The following is a 25,859-nucleotide window of genomic DNA, read 5'->3' as shown; positions in this document are numbered from 1 at the left end:
GAGGCACCGTGCGAAGAGCTTTTGGTTTTGCCTCAACCGCTGATGAGCATAATCACCGAGTACTCTATTTAGATTTCTAACTGCTTCTGAAAATCCTAATTCTAGATACTTTTGTATCATTGATGAAGGGCCAAAAGTCGGTTTACAAATTTTTCAAAAGAATTGCGTCGTAATTATAGTTTTAAAAGAATTTTTCTCTTTCACTCTCAATAAGAATTTTACAAATTTTTTTGTATCATCTTGTTTAGAAACATTATGAACCTCCCTCGTAATGTAATTTCCAATGTTTTGAAAACCGGACCGGACCGGCCGATTGAACCGGTCCAACCGGGAACCGGCGATGAAAATGATCCGGTCCATCTCTAATAACCGCCCATTTGAAAACCGTTCCAAAACCGCCAAACCGGCCGAGAACCGGCCGGTTGGACCGAATCGGTAACCGGCCGGTTCTCTTTAAACGGCACCGTTTTGATTATTTGCAAAAAAAGAAAAAAAAAAAGAAAAAACGTTACCTTTACAGCTTTACTCCCTCCCCCCTTCCCCCACCACACCCCCCCAATTTGTGAATCCCTCTGAACTTTGAAGCAAAGTTAAATCACCAAACCAAAACCCTAGGTCCTCCCTGCAACTGTTCTACCGCAGTGCTGCCGCCGTCCATGCTGTCGCCGCCGTCTGTGGCCAGGCCCTCTCTTGTAGCTCGGCCTCCTCCTTCCCCTTGTCCTCCATCCGTCCTCCATGGCTTCTCTGTTTTGTTGGCTTGGAGCAGCTCGCCACTCACCGTCGTCTCCCCGGTCGCCGTCCGTGACTCCATCGATGGTTAGTGTCATTGCTTTCACTTTTTCGATTCTTGTTCGTGTCTCTGTCTTCTCTCCCCAAAGCCTTTGTTTGCTGATTTTTAATGTGAAATTGTGAAATTGCTAATTTTTGCTGATTTTGTGCTGTTGCTCTTTCTTTAATTCCTGAAATATTTGTTGAAATTTTCTTGCTGCTGCTAAAAATGAAAATCAAATCATTATTGAAATTTGTGTTCAGGGATTAGGGATTACTTGTTGCTGTTTTGTAATATTTTTTGCTGAATGCTAAAAATGAAAATCAAAGGGTAGTACAGATCAAGACACAATGAAACTGGCACAACATGGATTCATCCCTTTTGTCCTCATCAGAATGCATAACATGTTACCTGTGCATAGTGTTTATAGTCCTCTAACCTGAGTGCCTAGCTTTGGCACTAGTTCCCTAAATAGAGTATTTGGTTATCAATTTGTATGTGTGGAATTCGAGCCACCTTGTGCCACTCCTTCCCACTATTTGGTTTAAGTCTTGGAGTCAGCAAAGGGCATTCTTGGACATAAAGTTGATTAAGGGTGGAAGGAAATTCTTCATCAGGCAAGAAATAAAGGATGTCACAGCAATGAATTTCAAGTATATAAAGAGCATTCAGATATTGGAACCTCTGTAGTTTAGCTTCTTGAGACACTTCAATGTGCTTATGCGCAGTGAGCTTATATTGGGAGGAAGTATCATGTCCTCTGGAAATGAATCCACCATCGGCATGATTTCTGAATCAAAATCCCAACTCTCTCAGCGAATTGAATCGAATCAACCAGGCCTTCCTCTTCTTTTTCTTTTAGTTGATTCTTAATTTTTCCAATAGATGTAACTTTCTGAATCAAGTGGATCAGATCATGTAGCTTTTTTATTTGGGATATTTTAGGAGACGCATTAGAAGAGCTATTTTGTATTATGTTTGCTATAATAATATTCACATGTTGTGTATGCTTGTGATTGTTTGGTGTTTACATTTTCTTTCCAAATCACTTGCTGTGATTGTTCTTTGATGTAAGGCTTTGAATTTGTGTGTGTGTGAGAATATGTGATAATGTTGAATGCAGTTGCATCTAACAGGAGTTCTTGGAGTATCCTCAACTTTTGGTCCTTTATAATTTATTTATTATTTTATTTTAAAACAGTTTTTCCGGTTAGACCATCGGTTAAACCGGTTGAACCACTAAACTAGTGAACCAATAACTAAAGCGGTTTGATGACCGGTCCGGTTTTCAGAACCTTGGTAATTTCTAATGTCTTTTTCAATAAAGCTTTATTCATGATGACCACCAACTACTATAATAAGTGATTGATATGTTTTACTTGGTATAACACCGACTTCATGATTATTCTCAATCATGCAGTGAACATACATGCTAAGCTCTCTATCACTACAAGAAAAATGTCGAATACCATCGAATTTACCGGTGAATTTGATAATAAATTCGTCAGATAAAAAGGTTACCGTTGGATTTAATTTTCGACGATAAATTCGCCGGTAATAATTGGAGGGAAAACAAGAAAAATTAGCGTCGAGATTACCGCGAGATTTATTGTCAGGTTTATTCGCCGGTAATCTCTTATTAGTGCAACGCTGCATTTTGTTCACTTTCAAAGCGTTACTGTCAGATTTTTCCGATGGTAAATGTAACACCATACCACACAGAGCTTTATGCTTAAGTCGTAAAATAGAGGTAGTGTGGTATTACGACCTCTAAAATAAAATATAATACGTTAATAATTGAAAGAATGCAGTATTCAAGGAGTCTTGAAGAATAGGTAAAGCAAAATCGCAAAATTAAAAACGCAACGCTCAGAAATAAGGGTTAAAGCTAAAGTTCACTAACATATGTACAAAAGATAAGAGCATAGGATCAAGGGTACAAACTAACAATCTCTTAACTCAGCCTGCGAAGCTAAGGCTGGCCGGAGGAAATTTACATACATACATACATATATACCTATCCCAAAATGCCCAAAATACAGAGATAAAACCCTAGCTCTCCTTAGCCTCTAAGAGGAAACAAAATAAACAAGATACGCGGAGAGAAAATTAAGTACATATATATAAGACTGTACATCAAAATAAAACCCAGAGACTACTCTGCTTCAGAAGTCCAGACGCCTAGCGAGGAGCCTCTCGACCTGCATCTGAAAACAACAACACAATATGGGGTGAGAACCGGAGGTTCTCAGCATGGTAAAGGTGCCACGCACATAATATATAAGGTCCTGGAAATGCCAGAGGCAATCCTAGAATACCGACACTCAGATTATAAGGCTTAAAATTACTAAACAGAAACCATAAAAGGGGTAGGTGTCTAGGGAATTCTAAACTCAACTTAAACTTTATCTTAACACCCAACATGTCCACCTTTCCTCCGTTCCTCCATCTCTAGTGGTTTTACAAATACAGACAAACAGGCAATTGCAAGCACAGGTAGGAAACAAGTAGTGCAAGTAGCAATTATCACAATTATCATAATATATTCAGTTAGGCAATCCCAAATAAGGCATAGCAAGCAAACAAACAAACAAAATGCATATGATGAATGTCTATCCTACTAGCAGTGAGCTCACGTGTCGGTTACTTTGCAAGAACCCGACATATCTGGTAGTTAATCCAGATATTGGTCTCTAGTTTGCGCATCTCCAGGAGGATCATAACGAAGGAGAGTGTCTTTCCACATCGAAGGAGTGTGCCTTTCCACATTCTCTTGGAGGATATACGAAGGAGAGTGCCTTTCCACATCGAAGGAGTGTGCCTTTCCACCTTGCAACCAGAGAAGAATGTGAGGGAAACAATACGAAGGAGGGTGCCTTTTCACATTCCCTACATCTACATCACGACAAGAGAGGGAACTTCCGTCCTCAACTTGCCATATCGACCATTTCGGCCACATACAGTCATCCCAAATCTCATCATTTACCATCATCATTTCCTTACATTCATTCTTTATAGCCATAGCAATATGTATTCATTTAGCTTTCACATCATTCTCTTATAATTCATCACGTTTACCCTTTTCTTCATTTCTAAGTTACCTCAATTTCCTAACTTCAACTAATTACTAAGCTTACTAATAAGATCTAGAGTTAAACGAATAAAAATAGAGGTTTAGAGGTTCGAAACTATGTTTGAATCATAAAAATACGAGTGTTGGAAAAACAGAGTTGTGCGAACACACACAGGTGTGCGTGCACCTCACCTATGCGAGCGCCACCAGCAGGAAGTATATCTTGGTGTGTGCGTGCGCACAAAGGTGTGCGTACGCACAAGTGAAATTGTTGGTTCTGCTAGGTGCGTGTGCACATCAATGTGCATAGGCACACACCAAAAATTCTGGTTCTGCTAATTTTAAAAGATCTCAGTTTTCGCACCAGATTTTCGGCGTCCATAACTTCCTCTATAGGATTCGGTTTTCAGCAAAATTTATATTGTTCTCAAGTTTATAAAACCCTCTTGATTTTAAAAAAATCTCATCTTCATCCAACATTTGAGATTCGAGTTATGGAAAGTTCGTAAAAATAAAGTTTTTGTTCAAAAACCTCAAACCCCCATTTTCTTTAAAATTCAGCTTACCATCAGCATAACCTATCTATATCATTACCACCACATCCACCATAATAAACCATACCTCAAATCAACAACACATCCACATGCCTCCCAAATGCATCAACCAAAATTATAATTTACCAATTCTAAGCTCATATGCTCATGTACCCAAGGCATTAGTTATCAATTCATCAAATTACCAATTAGTTAATAAGTACCAAAGTCAACACAATATCACTTTACCATTACCATAATAATTCTTCCATAACTACCATAACCCAATTCCACAATATCATATATCGACCTTGCAAATATATCAACAAATTGTCCTTCACCTATCCAAGACATTCATGTATCCCTTCAACAAGTTCATAGTCATAAATTCATCAATTCACATCTTGTTATCACTATCCACCACAGTAACCCAATACACAACTCATAGTATAATTCAACTACAAGGATGCTAAACATTAAACGTTCCTTTACGTTCCAACTTATCCTAGGGTCATCTAGCCTAAGTTTTCACAGAACATTATATATTAAATACGAGAAATTTAAACCATGCCTTGGCCGATTTCCGCATACTTATCCAAGGTAACCCACAAGGCAAAGTTGTAAGCCTCAACCGCCAAAAATCCAGCAACTAGAACTCTCACCAAACTTTCAATTATACTTCCAACATATCCAATTGCCTCATATCATATATTTACATGTACCTAAAATAATTATCACAAGCATATTCCCAAAATTTAATACCCAAAATACCAAATTAATGAATTAATTAGAGTTCTAGGATTCTCACCTTACAAATAGAAAATTGGGACAAGACCCGATAAGTCCACCAAGTTAATTTGATCCTAAACACCGAAATTAAACAATTTTCAACATAATTACTCATAAATTTCCGAAATTGGGGGAAAGTGGATGAGAAGAGAATAGTAAGTTATCTACCAAATTGTTCCATGGGTTTTGTAGAGCTCGTCGCGGTGAATGCGTGGTCGTAAACGTTTCGTCAATCGGAGCTCCAAATCAAAAGTTATTGAGAAATAAAATTTGAGTGAGGGTTTTGGAAGTGCTACATGCTCTCTCCCTTCATGCTGAGCTTTCCAGCGTGTTTGCGGAGTGAAGGGAAGAAGAGTACCCCTTCTTTAATTACTTGGGTTGACTAGTTTGGCATTGGGCCCATTTTGGGTCCGGTTTGGCCCGTTCGGCCCAATCTTAGGCCAAATTCTTTGAAATTAGTGTCAAAATTTTTATTTTAATGAGATCTATCCTATTTTAATATAATATTCATATTTTTAATTTTCTTTATTAAAAATTAATTTATTGACTAATTGTTTACTAATTTTCTGGGGTTTACAATAAACCCAATGGTAAGCTTGCCTTAAATTTGAATCGCAAACCCTCTCCCCCTCATTTTCAAACTACTCTCTCTCTTTAACATTCTTCTCTCCCTTTTTTCTCTTTTCCCCAAACCACCTTTGGCATCCCCTTCTCCAGTGTCGGCCACCACCAACTGTGTTCAAAGACTGCTGAATTCGGTTAGATGCTCCTTGCGACGTGTTGGTTGCTCTGTCGCCGCCGCTTTCGTCCTCCCGCCACTACTGCCGCCGTCATTGCTCCCTTAATCGCCGACCTGTGTCTCTCCTCCCTTTCCCAAGTAGGTTTTCCTCATCCTTCTTCCTATTCCATCCTCGTTTTTACTTCATTTAAAAAAAAAAAAGTCCCTAACTCCCTTTTGAACCTTAACCATAAACTCTAATTTATGGTGTATGCCTATGTTCCTGTTTATTTTGATTTTGTTATATTTTTTTTAAGGGTTTGTTCTAATTTTGTTCTTTTTTATTTTGATTTTAAGATTTACTATGTGTTCATTATTTTATTTTAATTTTGAAATTTGTAATTTTTGAATTTTTTTTATGATTTTTGTTCTGATTTATTCTTAATTTTTTGTGTTCTTGATTTTTGTTATGATTTTTAGTTTGCTTTTTATTTTTGGTTGAAATATTTTGTTATGTTTTTGTTTTGCAAGTTTGAGTTCAGAGAACAGTACAAGAAAGAACACCAAATAATAAATCAGTTGCAGTTGTGAATGTTTATAATTGATGATTGATTTTTGCTATTATTTTCATAATTATTCTATTATTGGTCTATTGAAACTTAAAATTTAATACACATTAGTTATCTCCACTTTTACTTTCCTCTAGTTTTGTACTTATTCTTTGTTCATTTTCTCAGTTGATTATGCCTATAAAGTAGGGGCGGAGCTAAATGAAATATTAGAGGGGGGTTAAAAATATTTACACAATAAAATAATATTAAAATAAAATTTTAAGAGGGGGGCTAAACTGAAATTTACATATAATTTACATGTAAAAAATTAAAATTAGGGAGGACGATTGCCCCCTTTTAATGTATGTAGCTTCGCCCCTCCTATAAAGCTAATGTTCAATTGTTCATATCTTAGTTTCAAAAAAATAAAAAAAAGAAGTCACATACAAAACAAAAATGAGAGAGTGTGATGATACCAAACAATGATAGGGTAAACATTCTCTGTAGGATAAAATATAAGTATTTCTCATTTTTTTAATAAATGGAGGATAAAATATAGTAAATTAAATCTTTATTTAAAGTAGAAGTGTTTAATATTGTTACTAATCATTAAGATGATTTTGAGTTGATTGATCCATTGATACTTAAAATAAGAGATATCATGCATTGAAATTGGCGTGTTGACTTTCGTTTGATTATGAGATATGCAAACACAGTGCATGACAGACATCATGACAAAAATAACAATAAAGTTACAATTTCATTATGTGAAACTTCTTTTACCTTAGAAAGAATTTAAAAGTAGTTTTAAATGAAATTTTGTCCCTCTATTTAAGGAGTTTTTTTGTTTTTCTTTGTTTAATTTATTTAATTTATTTAAGTCACAAAAAAATCTTCATTTAAGGAAACAAATAAAAAAAATATTCAAATCTTATCGATAAGAATAAGATTATTTATTGGGATTTAATTTCTTTTCAATTTTAGAATGAAGATATTTTATTTCTATGTATTGTTAAGCTAATAATAAAAATTTTCACACTTATTTTACGAAAGTTTATCTAGAATAATATATTTTTTACCTAATTTTATAAAATATTTTATATTATTAATATATTAAAATTAATTTGTAATATTTTATTTTCTCATTAAAAGGAAAGAAAAATTATTGTGATATAATAAGAAAGCTGTTGTTATTAGAATTTTTATTTAAATAAAATAAATATGAAAATTAACTAGGCCAATATTTGCATTGGAATACGTTGACAGGCATAAATTTATTACTACTCTTAGTAGGATAAACGGATCAGCCTTGGCTGCCTGCCCTGTCAAATATTTGCCAAGCAACTAATCAGCTCATCCTATCCCATTAAAATAGGCAGGTTTTTCTGTTGGCAGGTTAAATACACTCATTCGGCTAACTTTGCCTAGTTGCCGCCGCTTTTTTAAAAGGCAAATTCTATGGTGTCTATAACTTTCTGAATTTGCCAAATATATGATAAATTTTAAATATTAATTTTTATTTTTTTTAATAAATTAGGCAAATATAAATAGATACTATAAAATATACTTTTAAAAATTAAGAGTGAATTTTGTATTTATAATTTTAAGTAAAAATAAAAAAAATTTATACTATTTAAATTATAATTCATTTTTATAAAATAAAATAAATTTTATTACTTTATTAAGATTTTATGTCTTTTGGAGTAAAACGAGCTTTATTACATTACGAAACATAAACATATATATTTTTTTTACATTTGTCTAAATAAAAAATAAAAAGTATAGAAAATTAATTGTTAGTCAGTTAATATTAGCTAATTTTAGAGTTTAGTATTTAAATTTAAAAATATAAAAAGAATTTATAATATAGAATTTAAAATTTAAGATAAGTAAAATAAATTTTAAAAAAATTGATTAATATTATCTAAAAAAAATTTGTTACTTAAGGTAATGTTTGTTTTGAGGTACTGAGATAGAGACTGAGAGACTACGACTCTATCATATTTGTTGGTTCAGAAACTGACACTAAAATTTCTGTCTCTGTCTCCAAAATTTCACTATTTCAATATCTCAAAAAAGTGGGGACATAGGAGACTAAAATTTCTAGAGATAGAGACTAAAACTTTAATAACATTTTATACCTAAAATATCCTCATTTCAATTAATTAATTTTAATTTTACCCTTTGTGCAAATTAAATTAGAATTTCATTCTTGTTTCAATTTCTGTCTTTCATTTTACAGTAAACAAATTAAGATTTATTTCAATCTCTATCTCTTAGTCTCTATCTCTCAGTCTCAGTCTTTCCATCTCTATTTCTCTACCAAACACTTTTTTTATTCTCTAAACCAATATACTTAAACTATATTTTAGGCAAATCCTTAAAAAGTAATACAATTCGCGGCCCCTTTCAAACATGACTTGTGGAAGACCATATTTAATTTAAATGAATTTAAGTTTTATCCACTTTCACTTTAAATAAATTACACATAAATATTTAATTGTGGATTATTACTACTTCAATAAAAATAATTAATTTTTTAATTTATTATTTAAAAAATTATCTAAAAACATAAAACACTTTACGCTGTTATTTTTTTTAAAACTCTAATTATATAATGAAAATTTATTCATATTATAATAATCAATGAATTAATGATCATGATGTTTAATTAACTGTCTAAGAAAGTAGAATACTTGATGTTTATAATTGTAGTTTTAGAACGCAGTTTACGAAGTCCAAGTTCTTTTTTCTAAAAATTAAAATTTAATACTTAAAACAAATATGAGAATATAAATGAGAAAATACCCAATTGAGTTCTTAACCATTACTATGAAAGACAGATCATCTTTGATATTTAAAATAAATTTAATTTAGTTTATGTCTTTTAATATTATAAGACAACGCGATTTTTATATGAAATCTGCTGCATACATAAAATTTTTTGGTATATAAATTCATATAATTTGGCTCAAGCTAACAAAAATAACCTTTAATTTTGATTGCTTGTAAACAGGTGCTTTCCTAACTTTTGAATAACGTAAACGGTTCTTTTCCTCAATCAAAATCGCAACGCTCAAAATTTAAATAAAGATCAAAATCTCTCAAAAATTTCTGAAAATCATCGCGAAAAGTGAAGGAAGTTGCGAAACTGAACTAAAAAAAATGATGAGAAAATGAAATAAGAAAATAAAGAAGCAGCAGAAGATGAGGAAGAAGAAAGCAAAAATTTTAAATTATGCAGAACTTATCAGCACACATACACCGAAAATTCTTAAACAATACACTCAAATATCTTCGTGTTACATCCAAATATCTTCGTGTTACACTCAAATTTGCTGCAAATACAGAAAAATATTTCCTCTAATACTGCATTTTTTTCTTCTTCTTTTCCTTATTTATTTCTTTCTTTTAGTTGAATAAATGTAAGTTCTCCTCTTCTAAGTAATTTTGTATTATTATGTGTTTTTTTTTTCTTTGTTTGATTTTTTTTATTCTTGTTAAGAGAATAAAACAAGAAAAAACTTGAGAAGATAAAACAAGAAAAAAAGATGAATAAGGAAAAAAAAGATGATGATGATGATGATGATGATGATGATGATGATGATGATGAAAAAAAAGAAGAAGAAGCAGCAGAAGATAAGGAGGAGGGAGAAGAAGAGTTTTGAATCATACAGAATTTATCAGCACACATACACCGAAAATTCTTAAACAATACACTCAAATATCTTCGTGTTATACCGAAATTTGTTGCAAATATAGAAAAATATTTTCTTTAATGCAAAACTTTTACATTACATTCAATTCAAACCATCAACGATGAACAACAATTTTCACAAACAAAAACAACATTATTCACCTACAAAATCATAAACTACTAATAAAAACATTAACTAGAATCGAACCACACCTCAGCCACTTGATTCGATTAAAAACAATAATCAATTTTGTTCTGGTTCAATTGGTAATATGAACTTAAATTATTCATTATCTTTAACAACGAAATAACTGTTCAAAACTGATTTTAGAGCTTGATTTTAAAAATATAGAGAACAAACGAAGAGAAATACAGAAAATGCAGAGATAGAAGAGAACATAAATCGAAAACGTTGAGAAAATTCGAAAACGGAAACGAAATCCTTTTGAAAAAGATAGTTATATATTTGTGCGTTGAATGAAAAGTTAGTTAAATTAAGAGGCGCGTGAGGTAAATTAGGATAAAATGACTTATATAAACTTTGTATAAAAAAATAACTTGTATATAAAGAATAATTGTTCTTTTATTATTTCTATCATTAATTTGTAATGAAAATTGCTTAACTGGCACTTTTGGGTGATGACACCATGCAGGATGTAGTTTTATAAAATAATAAATATTTTAAGTCATTATAAACACTCGTTAACAATTCTTTAAATTTAATTTGGTTTTTATTTTTAGTGCTTGGTGACTTGAGGGACAAGTAGTAATTTATGGGTAAGTGGCTTGAACGAAACACGAGAAGTCTCGTATGATTTTGCAATAAAGAGGCCTCTTTGATTATTTGGGGAAGATTCTAGACATGCTAAAGTATGAGTTTTGGACTTTTGGTCTTTTTGGATTGGGTGGAAAAGTTTTATAATGACCTTTGGATTAGGCGTTGGACATTGTGAACCATCGATGACTCCAATGTATGTTTGTTTTTCTAGCTTTTTCACTTTTTTCCTTTGTTAGTGGTGAGTGTGACAATTGTGGAGTAAATTATTATTAATATGGTATCCAACAAATTTTAGAGTGATCAAGATAATTTAAAAAAAACATGAAATACAAATTAATTATTAAACTATATTCTTTCAAAAGTAACCCTTTTAAGTTGTTATGTTTGGTATGATTTATTTGTATATCATTTAAATTAATATTATTTTTAATTATAATAATCATTTATCCTTAATAATTATTGTTAGAATCTAATAATTATTTATAAAAAAACATATATATCTTAAAAAAAATTATTAAATAAATTTATTCTTTTTATTCTATTTTTACATTAAAAAATTTTTTGTTCTGTCTTTTTTAATTGTTATTATGTTATTAGATTTGTTAAATAATATTAAAAAAATCTTTAAAAATAGAAATAGCGATGGTAACTTGAATAATTAATTCAATAGAATTAAATTTAAATGAATAAGATGATTCAATCAATTATACAAATAATAACATATTTATAAATATTAATAATAAAAATAGTCTCACTAATGTAAATAATCAATACAATAATTATATAAAAAATAACTAATTACATAATTGCATAATTTTCAAGATCCTATATAGTTGAATCTAATGGATAAATAAAAAAATATTTATATGACAATATCCTAATATTTTAGCATACTATAAATCATATTATAAATTTATATATCATATTATAATTTTAAGTCAACTCTTTAAACACATTATAACATTAACCATCTAAAAAGATACACCAAATTAAAGAATATCACATGGTGACTATCAGGATTAATACACCTCGGCCCCTAACATTTTTAAAAAAAGATTAACAGTAATAAGTTATTAAGTATGATTTAATTTTTTAAAAATTTATTTAGTATTTAATCTAATATAAATAAAAGTTTAGCCTAACCTAAATATTAATAATTTCTAATATCTAAAAAAGTAAGTAACAATATTAAAAAAATCTGAAAAAATATTATTACTAATATTTTTTAATTAAATAAAATGTTTCAAATCCCATAAAGTGGATTTTTTTTCTTGTGAGCATCCTTCTTGATTCATTTGGTATTAATTCTCTCTATTTTAACTATTACAATTGAGAGATCTTTTTTAGCGATGAATATTGTGAAGAATAACTCATAAACAAAATGAAAGGTTAATTTTTTACTAATTGTCTTTTAATTATATTGAAAAGAAAATTGCTGAAAAATTTGACACATATTCTATTATCGATAAATTTTATGATACAAAAAATTGACCACTTCGTTAATAAAAAGTACATACATATTTTTTGTACTTTAAAATATATTTTCTATCGATATATTTTTGTAATACATTTTACATTATATAATTTTTTGTATAATTTTTTAATATTATATATATTATTGGCCCCTCCAGAATAATATTTCTGGATCCGTCCCTATATGGGTCACAACATATACTCTAAATTGTTACGATATTTCAAATAAAAAGAGTATCAATACAGAGAAATCAATGAATATAATTAAAATAAAGAGCAACAAAGAGACATACAAAAAAATAATAATAAAAAGAATCAATAAAAATATTAACATATAAACCACATACACGAACAATGTATATATTAATTGTGAATCACAAAAAAGGACAAAATATATATATATATATATATATAAAGCATGCACTTAATAATAAGTAATTAAAATAAACAAAAAATTTAAAAATATATAAAAAAAATAAAATGTACAAATAAAGATAAAAAAATAAAAAATAAACAAATTATAAAAATTGTACCTTAAACAAAAGAGAGAGAAGGATAGAGGGAAGGAAAGGGAGAAGAGGAGGAGGGAGGGAAGGAGGAAGAAAGAGAGAGAAAAGAGACGAATGAGTAAAAAATATTTGATCTTGTATAAATATATGGTATTGAAAAAAATAAATTAATTAAATTAATTCATATATTTCGTTATTATATTTATTATTTATTAAATAATTTGATATTTACTCCAATTAAATCAAATAATTAATATAATTAACCAAATTAATTAATTGATATAATTAATTAATTATAATTAATTTGCTTTAACGAATTAAATGAAATAAATTAGGAAACCGTTAAGAGCATGCCACATCAGTTCCATCATTAAGTGTAAAAATTCGATTTTTATATAATAGAATAGATAGATAGAATAGATAGATAATAAAGATATTTTCTTAAATTAGTATATTATTTATTAAATATTAATTGTAATATTGTAATATAATTATAATAAAGATATTTTTTTAAAATAAATTTATTTAGAGAAATATAAATTAGTTATTAATAACCGGTGCCATTATCATATAATTATCATATTATTATTATTATTATTATTATTATTATTATTATTATTATTATTATTATTATTAAAATGATTAAAAATATTTTTGATTGATAATTGATAAGTAGTTTAATAATACATTAAATATTGATTTTATATAACTATAATAAAGATATTTTCTTAAATTAGTATAATTATGCATTATTATTTAAATGTTAATTATAATGTAATTATAGCCAATAAGTTATAGCTCAACTGGCATAGTCTCCCCATATTCAATTAAGAGGTTGCGGGTTCGAGTCTCTTATCTTTAGTAAAAAAAAATTATACTGTAATTAAAATAAAGATGTTTTTATAAAATAAATTTAGAAAAAAAAATAATATATTTATTTTAGCGAAAAAATAGATTTACGAGAAATCGACACCTTACTTTCATACCTCACTTCCATTAGTCGAAGGAACCAGTTTTAGTATATGAGATAGATAATGCAGGTAGAATTCAAAAAAAGTAAATGGACAAAAACCCTAAATTTGAAAGACTACTAAGGTCAATTAGTCATGTTCATTCAGACTTGTGAGAGAAGCAATATACTAATTACTATATATTGCGAGTGGCTGACACGACGGAAGAGTGAAGACCAAGAACTGAACAACATAATGCACTGTACACACATACACACAAAACACAAAAACTCCCATAACCACTAAGGATTTGACTCCCCCCAATTTCCCTTTCTCTAAACACCGTCTTCTTCTTCTTCGCTCCAGTTTTAGGGTTTTTATTTTTCTTTCTTTCATCATCTTCCTCTCAATGAAGAAAACATTTTACCACCCCAACGCCACCATGCATCACCCTGACTACAACCATCGTCAGCCACCGCCATTTCGCCGCCACTTCTCGAAGCCAATCGATTTTCACCCCAACCACTACCGTCCGCCGGGACCTCCAAATCCCACCGCCTTCCAGGCTCCCAATTTCGTTCTCCACCTCCGCCGCGGCCGCCGCCATCTCCGCCGCGACCTCATAAACTCGATCATCTCCCAGTGCCCTTCCAAACCACAATCTTTCTCAATTTTTCCCTATTCCTCCGACCATAACTACCACCGCTGTTCCTCCTCCACCGTCGATGCAGCGATCCTCAATTTCCTTCAGTGGGTGGACACGCTCAACGCCGTCGCGTATCTCTGGGAAACGCGCCTCGACGGCATGCACGACCTAACTCCGGAGCTGAAGTCCAATGTGATGGTCCCTTCCGACGAGGACGAACTCTATTCTCGGCTACGCGCTGTCTTCGCGCGTCACGTGAAGAGTCTCATGCAAGAAGCGAAGGAATTGAAGCGTTGGGAAGGGGAGAGTGAGCGGTTAACGAAGGAGATCGCGCGTATGGAGCCACAGAAGAACAAACATTATCAAGTTGGGGAATTTTTTCAGATGAATGAGAATAAGAAAAGGTTTGAGGAAGAGAAAAATCTGGTGGAACGGAGGGTGAGGGAATTTCGGTGCGCCATGGAGTGCCTACTGAAGCTTCTAGAAGAGAAGGGTGGTGTTGATGAGGAAAGGAATGAAGGGGTTAATGGTAATTATTATTATGATGATTATGATTATGATGCTGTGTTTAGGTTTGATGGAAGGTTGAATTGGAAGAGGGTTCACAGTATTATCATGAGGGAGCGTCGTAGACTTGAGGAGGGTTTGCCAATTTACGCTTACCGGAGGGATATTCTTCACGACATTCATCATCAGCAGGTATCTTACTCTGGAAATTTCAGAATGAAAAGAAATGCTACATGCACAAAAAAAAAAAAAAATCATCCATCATGTATTTGTGGATAAAAATACTAAACTCATTTTCAATGTGTATTTTGTATTTTAACATTCATTCTATGTTGATTTGGTAGCTAAGAGTTTTTGTTTACATAGCATGATCACAAAAAAGAAAAGAATTTTTAAAATTTTAGTTTGTACTTATGTTTGAGGAGGACTAGGGAAAAAATAGATAAATCATAATGTGTTTACTTTTTTTGTGATTTTAAAATGGCAACTGCAGTTACGGAAGCCTTTTTTGTGCGGAAAATAAAGGAAAGAAAGGAGCGATTTTTGGGGAGCATTGGCTGGTGTAGTCTCCTGTTGCTGTTTAGAATTTTTCGTTTGAGGAAATTACAATCTAAAGTGAACTTGCTATTTAAAAGCGAAACTTTTGCAAATTTCAGTTTTTTATTAAAAGTTCTATACATAATTTTTTATTTTTGAGGCTTATATATCTCTTGTGTTTTGGGGTTACTCTTACTAGTGTTGTGTTTAAACAGATAACGGTATTGGTTGGAGAGACTGGTTCTGGAAAGAGTACTCAGCTGGTACAGTTTCTTGCGGATTCAGGTGTAGGAGCTGCTGAGTCCATTATATGCACCCAACCCCGAAAAATTGCTGCGAGATCATTAGCTCAAAGAGTCCAGGAAGAAAGCAATGGATGTTATGAAGGCAATGCTATCGATAGTTATTCGACATTTTCATCCTTGAATGAGTTTGATTCTAAAATAACATTCATGACAGACCACTGTTTATTGCAGCATTACATGGCTGATAAGAATTTGTCTGGTGTCTCATGCATCATAGTTGATGAGGCTCATGAAAGGAGCTTAAACACTGATCTGTTGTTGGCATTGATCAAGAATTTACTCTCTAGAAGGGTTGAAATGCGGCTTATCATTATGTCTGCCACTGCTGATGCAAAGCAGCTGTCTGAATACTTCTATGGTTGTCGCATTGTTCATGTGCTCGGAAGAAGTTTTCCTGTGGACGTGAAATATGTTCCTTCTGACTATGCAGGACATTCTGAGTCTGGCATTGCCTCTTACGTTTCTGATGTTGTCAGAATGGCAATCGAGATTCACAAAACAGAGGAAGAGGGCACTATTCTTGCATTTTTGACCTCACAGATAGAAGTGGAATGGGCGTGTGACAACTTTGAAGCTGTGTGTGCAGTTGCTTTGCCCTTACATGGGAAACTTTTGCCCGGTGAGCAATTTCATGTTTTCCAGAACTATCCTGGAAAAAGGAAAGTGATATTTGCAACAAATCTTGCTGAGACATCTCTCACAATTCCTGGCGTTAAGTATGTGATAGATTCTGGTTTGATTAAAGATAGTCGATATGATCCTGGCAGTGGGATGAATGTTCTTAAGGTTTGTTGGATTAGCCAAAGCTCTGCTAATCAACGGGCTGGCCGTGCTGGGAGGACTGAACCTGGTCGGTGCTATAGATTGTACTCTGAAGCTGATTATCAGTGCATGGAACAAAATCAAGAACCTGAAATTAGAAGAGTGCATCTTGGTGTTGCAGTTTTGAGGATCCTTGCTTTAGGGGTGAAGAATGTGCAAGAGTTTGATTTTGTTGATGCTCCAAGTCAAAGATCCATTGAGATGGCTATCCAGAATCTAATCCTCTTAGGAGTCATTCAAATGAAGAATAATGTTATTGAATTAACAAATGAAGGTAGGTACCTGGTAAAAATGGGGATCGAACCTAGGCTTGGTAAACTGATTCTTGGCTGTCTTCATCATACACTGGGTAGAGAAGGCATTGTCCTTGCTGCCTTGATGGCTAATGCTAGCAGCATATTCTGCAGAGTTGGTAGTGAAAAGGATAAGCAAAGATCTGATTGTCTTAAAATGCAATTTTGCCATTGTGATGGCGACCTCTTTACCCTTCTTTCTGTGTACAAGGAATGGGAGGGTTTGCCTCGGGAGAGGAGGAACCAGTGGTGTTGGGAAAATAGTATCAATGCCAAATCTATGAGGAGATGCCAAGACACAATTTTAGAGCTAGAATCCTGTCTTGAGCGTGAACTTAACCTTGTTGTTCCCAGTTACTGGCGTTGGACACCCCAAATGCCCTCCGGATGTGATATGTATCTGAAAAGGGTTATACTGTCCTCCCTTCCTGAGAATGTAGCCATGTACTCTGGATGCAAGCAACTTGGTTATGAAGTGGCACAAACTGGGCAACATGTTCAGCTTCATCCATCTTGTTCATTGCTTGTATTTGCTCAGAAACCTAGTTGGGTGGTTTTTAGTGAGCTTCTTTCACATTCTAATCAATATTTGGTCTGTGTAAGTGCTTTTGATTTTGAATCATTGCACAGCCTTGACCCTCCTCCCTTGTTTGATGTGTGCAATATGGAAAAGCGGAAATTGGAAACCAGGACATTGTCTGGTTTTTGTTGTACTCTTCTCAAGAAATTTTGTGGAAAAGCCAACACTAATTTGATTAGTCTTGTGTCACGCATACGGAAAGTTTGTGAGGATGAACGAATTTCTATTGAAGTTAATGTTGACCACAATGACATTCAGTTATATGCGACATCACATGATATGGAAACAGCCGTTCAATATGTAAATGAGGTTTTAGAATGTGAGAAAAAGTGGTTACGTACTGAGTGTATTGAAAAATGTTTGTATCATGGGTCTGGTTTCTCACCTATAGCTTTGTTTGGCTCTGGTGCAGAAATTAAGCATTTAGAACTTGGGAAGCGTTCCCTGAGTGTTGACGTTTGTCACCCAAACACAGATGCAATTGAAGACAAACAGCTCCTGATGTTTTTGGAGAAGAATACCTCAGCAAGTGTCTGTTCTGTCCACAAGTACACATGCACTGGAAGGGATGTTGAGGATAGTGAAAAGTGGGGCAGGATTACATTTCTTTCCCCGGATGCTGCTTTAAGAGCTGCTGAGCTAGATGGTGAAGAGTTTTTTGGCTCTCCTTTGAAAATTTCTCATTCACAAACAGCTTCTGGAGATAAATCATTTTTGTTTCCTGCCGTCAAAGCAAAAATTTTTTGGCCTCGTAGGCTTAGCAAGGGGGTTGCGATAGTTAAATGTGACATAAAGGATGTTGATATCATGTTGAGAGATTTCTATAACCTTTCTATAGGAGGAAGGTATGTACGGTGTGAACCTGGTAGAAAGGATGTGGATAGTGTGGTGATAAGTGGGTTTGACAAGGAGCTCTCAGATGCTGAAATTCTAGATGTAGTAAGAAATGCTACAAGTATAAGGATTTCAGACTTTTTCTTGATTAGAGGAGATGCTGTTGGGAATCCACCAGTCAATGCCTGTGAAGAAGCGCTTCTTAAAGAAATTTCCCCCTTCATGCCCAAGAAAGATCCCCATATTAATTCTTGTCGGGTTCAAGTCTTCCAACCTGAGCCCAGGGATGTATACATGAGAGCTTTAATCACGTTTGATGGAAGACTACATTTAGAGGCAGCGAAAGCTTTAGAGCAAATTGAGGGAAAGGTGTTGCCAGGATGTCTTTCATGGCAGAAGATAAAATGTCAGCGCGTCTTCCATAGCTCGTTGATAGTTCCTCTGCCAGTGTACCGTGTAATTAGGGAAGAATTGGAGAAAATACTTGAAAGCTTCAGTAATTTAAAGGGTATTTCATTATTTTGTATCTTTTCTTCCTTGGATGTTTGTAACCCATCTTTCTATGCCTCTTTTTCACATTCTAAGCATTTTACTCGTAAAGTACACCGCTGCAACTTGATATGTTCTATGCTGATTTTTTTCCCTCAATTCCATTGTTCCATTGTGTTGATAGTTTTTTATTTTTATTATTTTAACCAAAAGGAATGGAGCTTTGGAACAATGGTTTAGTTGCTCCCATAAAGTCACATGTTCAAGTCCTGGAATCAGCTATTGGTTCTTGTGTCTAGGATGCCTACATTATACCCTTGGTGTGCTTCTTCCTAGGACCTTGCATAAGGCGGGATGCTTGTGCACTATATCCAATTTAGTTTTTGTAAAATGTTCTCATCCGTAGATTTGAATATACTTACCTACTTAGATTTCCAGGGTTCTGCCTCAGAAAAGGATGACGACAAAAATGAAGTAGAAATCAGTAGTGCATTTTGATCATTGGTCCGATATGTGCATGTCTATGAATTTGATCATTTGTTCTTTATTAACATTTCAGTGTTTTATCTTTGTGTGCAAGTTAAATCCACTATCATTACTATGTTGCTGAGTTCCTTTAATATTGGTGTATGTTTTTATTTATTTGTTTTACACTATAGTTTGACTGCTGACAGTTATCAGTTTTCTTCTATTAAGGTCTTGAATGTAGACTGGAAAAGACTTCCAATGGTTCCCAGAGATTGAAAATTACAGCAAATGCCACACAGACAGTAGCAGAAGTTCGGAGACCTTTCGAAGAATTATCAAGAGGGAAAAGAATCGACCACGCCAGCCTCACCCCTGCAGTTGTGCAACTCTTGCTCTCGAGAGAGGGCTTTAATCTCAAAAGCTCATTGCAGCAGGAGACAGGAACTTACATTCTTGTTGACAGGTACAACCTGAGTGTCCGTGTGTTTGGGCCCCCAGACAAGGTTTGCTTGGCTCAGCAGAAACTGATTCAGTCCCTACTCTCTTTCCATGAGGCAAAGCAATTGGAAATCCATCTGAGGGGCCGGGATCTACCTCCTGACTTAATGAAGCAGGTGGTGAAGCAATTTGGACCAGATCTTAGTGGGTTGAAAGTGAAGGTACCTGGGGCAGATCTTGTACTAAACATACGCCGCCAGATAATCTATCTTCGTGGCAACAAGGAGTTGAAACAAAAAGTAGAGGAGTTCATTTTTGAGATCGCGCGTTCTAGTCATCGTGCTGTTGCGGGATTGGGCACGGGACCTAGTTGCCCAATTTGCTTGTGTGAGGTTGAGGATGGATATCTGCTTGAAGGTTGTTGTCACTTATTCTGCCGTTCATGCCTGGTGGATCAATGCGAATCTGCTATAAGAAACCAAGGTACTTTCCCGATATGTTGTGCTCGCGAGGGCTGTGGAGATCCCATTCTGGTCACAGATTTAAAGGCCCTCTTACTGGGTGACAAGTTGGAGGAACTTTTCAGGGCTTCTTTGGGATCTTTTGTGGCGTCCAGTGGGGGAACATACAGATTTTGCCCGTCACCTGACTGCCCCTCCGTTTATCGAGTTGCTGATCCTGGGACGGCCGGCGAGCCATTTGTATGCGGGGCATGTTATTCAGAAACTTGTACAAGGTGCCACTTGGAGTATCATCCGTACATATCGTGCGATCAATATCGGGAATTCAAGGACGACCCCGACTCATCGCTGAAGGCATGGTGCAGCGGTAAAGAACATGTTAAGCGGTGCCCATCTTGTGGGTATACAATTGAGAAGGTAGATGGTTGCAACCATATCGAGTGCAAGTGTGGGAAGCATGTGTGCTGGGTTTGCTTGGAATTCTTTGGAAGTAGTGATAATTGCTATGACCATTTGAGAAATATACACATGGCCATCATTTGAGTAATGTTGTAATTTATATACCGAGAATGCCTCATTCTAGTTTGTGCATATTGTAAATTGGCGTAGGAATGTGTACAGCTTACTTTAACTTCTTCGAATGTAAATAATAGTGTTCAGTTACCAGAGCTAAACGGTAGAAGCTTCACTTTCCTTGTTCGTCGGCTTCTGTATAACGTAATAATGATGTCATTTAGCTCTAAAACAGTTCAATTGGACCGTTAGATGGCTTTACCTAAGCAATCTAGAATTACAGTTGAGTAAAGATCTATTTTCTTAGTAGATACTCCTAAACGTTTTCTTAATTTTTCATGTAGTATTTACTATTTAGTAAGATGTTTGAAAATATCTTGGATATTATATCATTACTCTCAACAGGTTTATATGAACACAAACACAGAGCACAACTCTTGTTTGGCATCTGAGAACAGTTTTGAGTAACGCAGAGTGCTAAGATTATTGTTTGGCACATCAGTTTTAAGTATATGAACGCAGATAGGGAATGTGTAAATGTCCAATTTGGTTTTCCAAATTCAAAATGTTCATCAATTAAATCTTTGACTTTCGTAAATGACCAATTTCCTCTCTTAAATTGAAAAATGTGAATTCTCGTTCGTCTCAGTGAATTGCCGTCTTAACAGTGCTGATGTGTACTGTTAATTGCTAACTTAGGCATTCTAACTGTACACTAATGTGGACAAAGATTGAGCATGGTTCAAATTGGTGTCCTGATTTGTTTTCTAATGCCCAAATCAATCCATCTTGAATTATAAAACCTTAACCCCCTATCCCAATTTTCATCATCTCTTCTCTTCTGTTCTTCGTCTTCTTTTATCTGCTGCATGAGAAACCTTTGATCTTCTTGGAGTCCTTTCCCTTCTCTTCATCAACTTCCTCAACATCACCTTCATCCTCCTTCTTTGGTTCATCGTGGTCTTCTCAGTCCAATAACAAATGAATTATGAATGCTTCTTTACAACAAAGATTGAAGAATTTGTATCATTCTCTGGTTCAGCAAGGCGTTAGATGGTAAGTCATCTACACAATCACCTGAATAAGTTTCTTCCTCCTCTCGGATGGCAAAACAGCAAGTGACAATGAACACAAAAGTTTTGATTCCAAGTTTTCATCAAACAAGAGCCACAAGAGCCAAAATTCCAAGCTTTCACGGGAAAAGATGTATTCACTTAAAAGTCGATCCTTTTATTAGGCCATTTTTCTTTGTCTTTTTCAGTTTAATTTTAATTTAGGGTGTAAGAAAACACTATTAGTGCATTTTTTTTTGGCTGAAACCTAGCAAGAAATATACTTGGATTCTCTAATATTCACTTTATAATATTCATTAGTTATTAAGAAATCTGAAATTATCACTTGTTATAAACGAGTTTGGATTAAAGACAATAGAATACATGCAAACACGTGCTAGAATTGAAATGATAGAAAGGTCCCTAGTACTGGTCAAAATATTCATTTGTATAAATAAAATTCAAATAACTTGACAATTACATTGATCAGATAGGCGCTTACACAAAACAAGGCACTAGAGAGTAAACTTGTATTTTGAACTGAGCTATCACTGATGCCTCAATTGCAACATTATACTTGACAATTTCATGCTTTTCGTTGGCTTCCCAGAACTACATTGATGTTGGTGGAGGGATTCAGAGTATCAAAGCTTATGATTTTTTCAAAGCAATATTCAAGTCCAAGCCTTCGAACTTCGAAGTGCCTGAACTACATGACTATGGTTTGCATTTGTAAAAATATGAAAATGGTAAATAAAGAAAACTTCATCATTGTTTATCTATAATTAATTATCTACCTCCTTATACTCATATTACTTTGAACAACAGTACACTGGAAAATAGAGAGAAACTTACCATTTTCCTTCTGAAATTCAGTGAGAGGAAATTGAGAAGGAGCTGTTATTATGTTTCTCAATGATAGCCTTTCAAGAACCATCCAATCAACAATATCAGCAGCCACTCTTTGATATAGCTTCAAGTTTATCACCTTCAGTTGCTTGCACTTTACTATGGCCTGTTTTGACCACAATGATTGTTTAACTGCTTTAGCCTAAAAGCACTCTTTCAGATTGCAGAAAGTGAAACATCACTAATCATTAACCCAAATAAGTTCAACACAAACAATGTAAGATCTTTATACCCAAACTCAAAATGAAATCGACTCACTCTACAATAAGCTAAGCTCAGATCATTAATCCTATGACATCTCTTAAAAGACTTCAACAACAACAACTTCTTCTAAAATGCTTTGGCAATAGCTCAAGTATATGATCTCTAGATTGGGTCTAGTGGAAGTAATCATTTGATTGTTTCATCCGTCAACCACTCGTTGCGAGCCAAACATAGATTCTTCACAGCCAAACCTCTTACCCTAAACATCTTCGTATCATATAGAATACCAAACGTAAAACCATATTCAATACCAAAGAAAACATCAAACTTCTGAACAAATAGAAATCAAAATGGGGCTAAGGTCTCTGTATTACCTGATCCTCCTTGAGGAAGAGGGTGATTTTGGTTCCTCCCACGAGTTGCTTCCGACTGGTATCCCTAGTCACAGTGAATAATCTACCAACCTTCCTTTTTGAAATGTACAGCACACATCAGCACTGTTAAGACGGCAATTTATTTAGGAATGAACGTGAATTCACATTTTTTAATTTAAGGGACGTAATTGGTCATTTACGAAAGTCAGAGACTTAATTGATGCATAGTTTAAATTTTGGGGACCAAATTGGGGATTTAATCAATAGGGAATGCTTAACCGTTGTTTAGAACATTATTTATTGATTCGTGAGTCAAAAATATTTGTTTACTAGTTGCATGTGCAATCATTATATAGAAACAACTTCAATAGAAGTTGGCGAGTTTACAAGAAGTATTTGCAAGCAAGAACAGTGGTCACTCCAATCCCCAAAGTAAGAGCCAAAGCCAGAACAAATTTTACATTTGACCTTTCTCCATCAGAGCCATCTTCCATCGATGATGATCCTATTGTGTCAGCGCAACAATTTACAAGTTTCTTCTCTGGCCACAGCAATCGCAAGTGCAAAACTTGAAGCTCAAGCAATCTCACCTGCTGCCTATACGCGAACAACTGCATAGCCTCCTCCACCAGAGCCACTGAAAGACCATCCCTTTCTTTCCTCAGAACTGCAGCCTTCTTCTCCGCTTCCCTGGCACGAGTCTGCGAAGCTCGCAGGGCCTTCAGAAGTTCAATTTTATCTCTATCATCGCCACCACCGTTTTCACCCCCATAAGTACCATAATGTCTTCCATCCCGTTGTTCTTCCTCTCCTTCTTTACCCACAGCATCACAGGCCCGATTCATCGGAAACACAATGGTCTCATCCGGTCCAACAAAAACCTTGGAAGGTGGGGGAAGATCACAGTTCTGCATAAGGTCAATCCCTGCATATTTGTGATGAGAAGAAACTGTGAAAGCCGTAATAATCTCTTTCCTTGTTCTTTGATCAATCTTCTTTTCTTGGCCCCCCATTAGAAAAAAATCCAATCTTGAAGAAGAGGAGGTTAAAGTGGGGGAAAGGGCAGTTACAGGGTTAATTTTTCTAAAATGTAACTGAAAATGGGAGAGTTTTGGGTATGAAAGGAAGGGGAAAAACATGCAGTTGCGTGGAAGGAAAAAGTAGTTGGGTTTGTGAAGTTGGTTGTTGAGAGGGAAAACTGAAAACTGGAAAAGTGTGAATCAAAAGCGACAGTAATTTTGTTAATTTTAGGAATTTGGATTGCTGTGCAAGTTTGCGTCATATTTTTGAGTTTGAAAAATTCGTTGCTTGCGCGTTTGGTCCATCTCCAATTATATGAAAATTGCAACTTGCCCTCACTCCTTGAAGGAAAAGATTCCTATGTTAATGTCTTGTGAATTACAGAATTTCTTAGATATTTGTATATGTAGTATTGTCAAGTGTATTATATTCAATTATTCACAACTAATGAAAAAAGACATGCGACTATCTTCTTGTCACTGTTGCAATAATTATTATTTTTTTCTATTAATTTGAGATACGCGAATCTTAATTTAGTTTTTAAAGTTTTAATTGTTTAATCTTTAAATTTTATGAACATAATTTATGTTAGTCTCTGAAATAATTTTTAATATATAAATATTAATAAAATGTTGACTTAAATGGTCAAATATTATGCTAAATTCTGTAAAATGATATCAACTTAGTTTTGGTATTCAAATAGCAAAAAAAAAAAAAAATATATCATAAATGATGTTTATTGAATTTTTTTTTCTAAAACAAATAATACAATATCATTTTACGACTATTTGAGTGCCAAAACAAAAATAGTATCATTTTATAAGTTACATCTAATGACTTATATCAGTGCTTTATTAACGTATTTATGTGTCAAAAATTATTCAAAAAATATGTGAATCACACCTGCAAAATTTTAGAATTAAATAAAGATAATTAAAATTTTAAAGATTAAATTAAAATTTATAAATTATTTCAAAAATCAAATTAAATATTAAATCTATTAATTATATAAAAATATGCTTAAGAATCCGAAACTTTCTCTATATTAATGCCACTATGCTTTTCCTTTATTATCGGTAAATACTCCTGTATTTTTTTTTAAACTAGAGGATAAATGACACTCTTTCGTATATTATTATATATATTTGTTTTACACACTTTTAATACATAAAATAATTATATAATTAATCAATCCAACATATTAAAAAGTTGGATAAAAATAAGGTTTTAAAATACATATTAAATATATTTTAAGATGATGTAAGTATTTCTCAAATTTTATAATTGCATAAGAATAAATTCTATGACAAGATACTTATTTAAAAAATTATTCAAATATGATATTTTAGATTAAAATTGTTAGAATATAATTAGGATCAATTAAGATCAATTAGTATTATTTAGTATATCTGAATATTTATTATAGGAGATTACGTCTTTATTATTTCGATTTTCTTAGCACCTATAAATATCATTCTATATTGTATCATTTTAGACAACTTGAATAGACAACTTGAATACTTACAAATCCTTCCTCCAGTTTAGTATATTGTTTATAACATGGTAT

The 25,859-nt window shown here is 33.4% G+C and overlaps 2 protein-coding genes across 2 annotated transcripts; one reads left to right on the top strand and one right to left on the bottom strand.

The window, feature by feature from the left end:
- The first annotated feature begins 14,019 nt into the window (after window positions 1–14,019).
- On the top strand, window positions 14,020–20,894 carry LOC107622733 (ATP-dependent RNA helicase DEAH12, chloroplastic). Its single transcript, XM_016324742.3, has 3 exons — window positions 14,020–15,185; window positions 15,746–18,872; window positions 19,550–20,894. The coding sequence occupies exons 1-3, from the start codon at window positions 14,250–14,252 to the stop codon at window positions 20,761–20,763; spliced, it is 5,277 nt and encodes a 1,758-aa protein (XP_016180228.1). The 5' UTR covers window positions 14,020–14,249; the 3' UTR covers window positions 20,764–20,894.
- Window positions 20,895–23,545: 2,651 nt separating this feature from the next.
- Window positions 23,546–24,624, bottom strand: LOC107621793 (uncharacterized). The gene has a single exon (XM_021112871.2). It carries the CDS (start codon window positions 24,409–24,411, stop codon window positions 23,656–23,658), a length of 756 nt encoding a protein of 251 aa, XP_020968530.1. The 5' UTR covers window positions 24,412–24,624; the 3' UTR covers window positions 23,546–23,655.
- Between the last annotated feature and the right edge of the window lie 1,235 nt (window positions 24,625–25,859).

Source organism: Arachis ipaensis, chromosome B10, assembly GCF_059453495.1.
Source record: "Arachis ipaensis isolate K30076 ecotype BB chromosome B10, ASM5945349v1, whole genome shotgun sequence".
In the NCBI taxonomy this organism is placed as follows: domain Eukaryota; kingdom Viridiplantae; phylum Streptophyta; class Magnoliopsida; order Fabales; family Fabaceae; genus Arachis; species Arachis ipaensis.
Note: the sequence above shows the minus strand (reverse complement) of the source record. Positions and strands in the feature narration are given on the sequence as shown.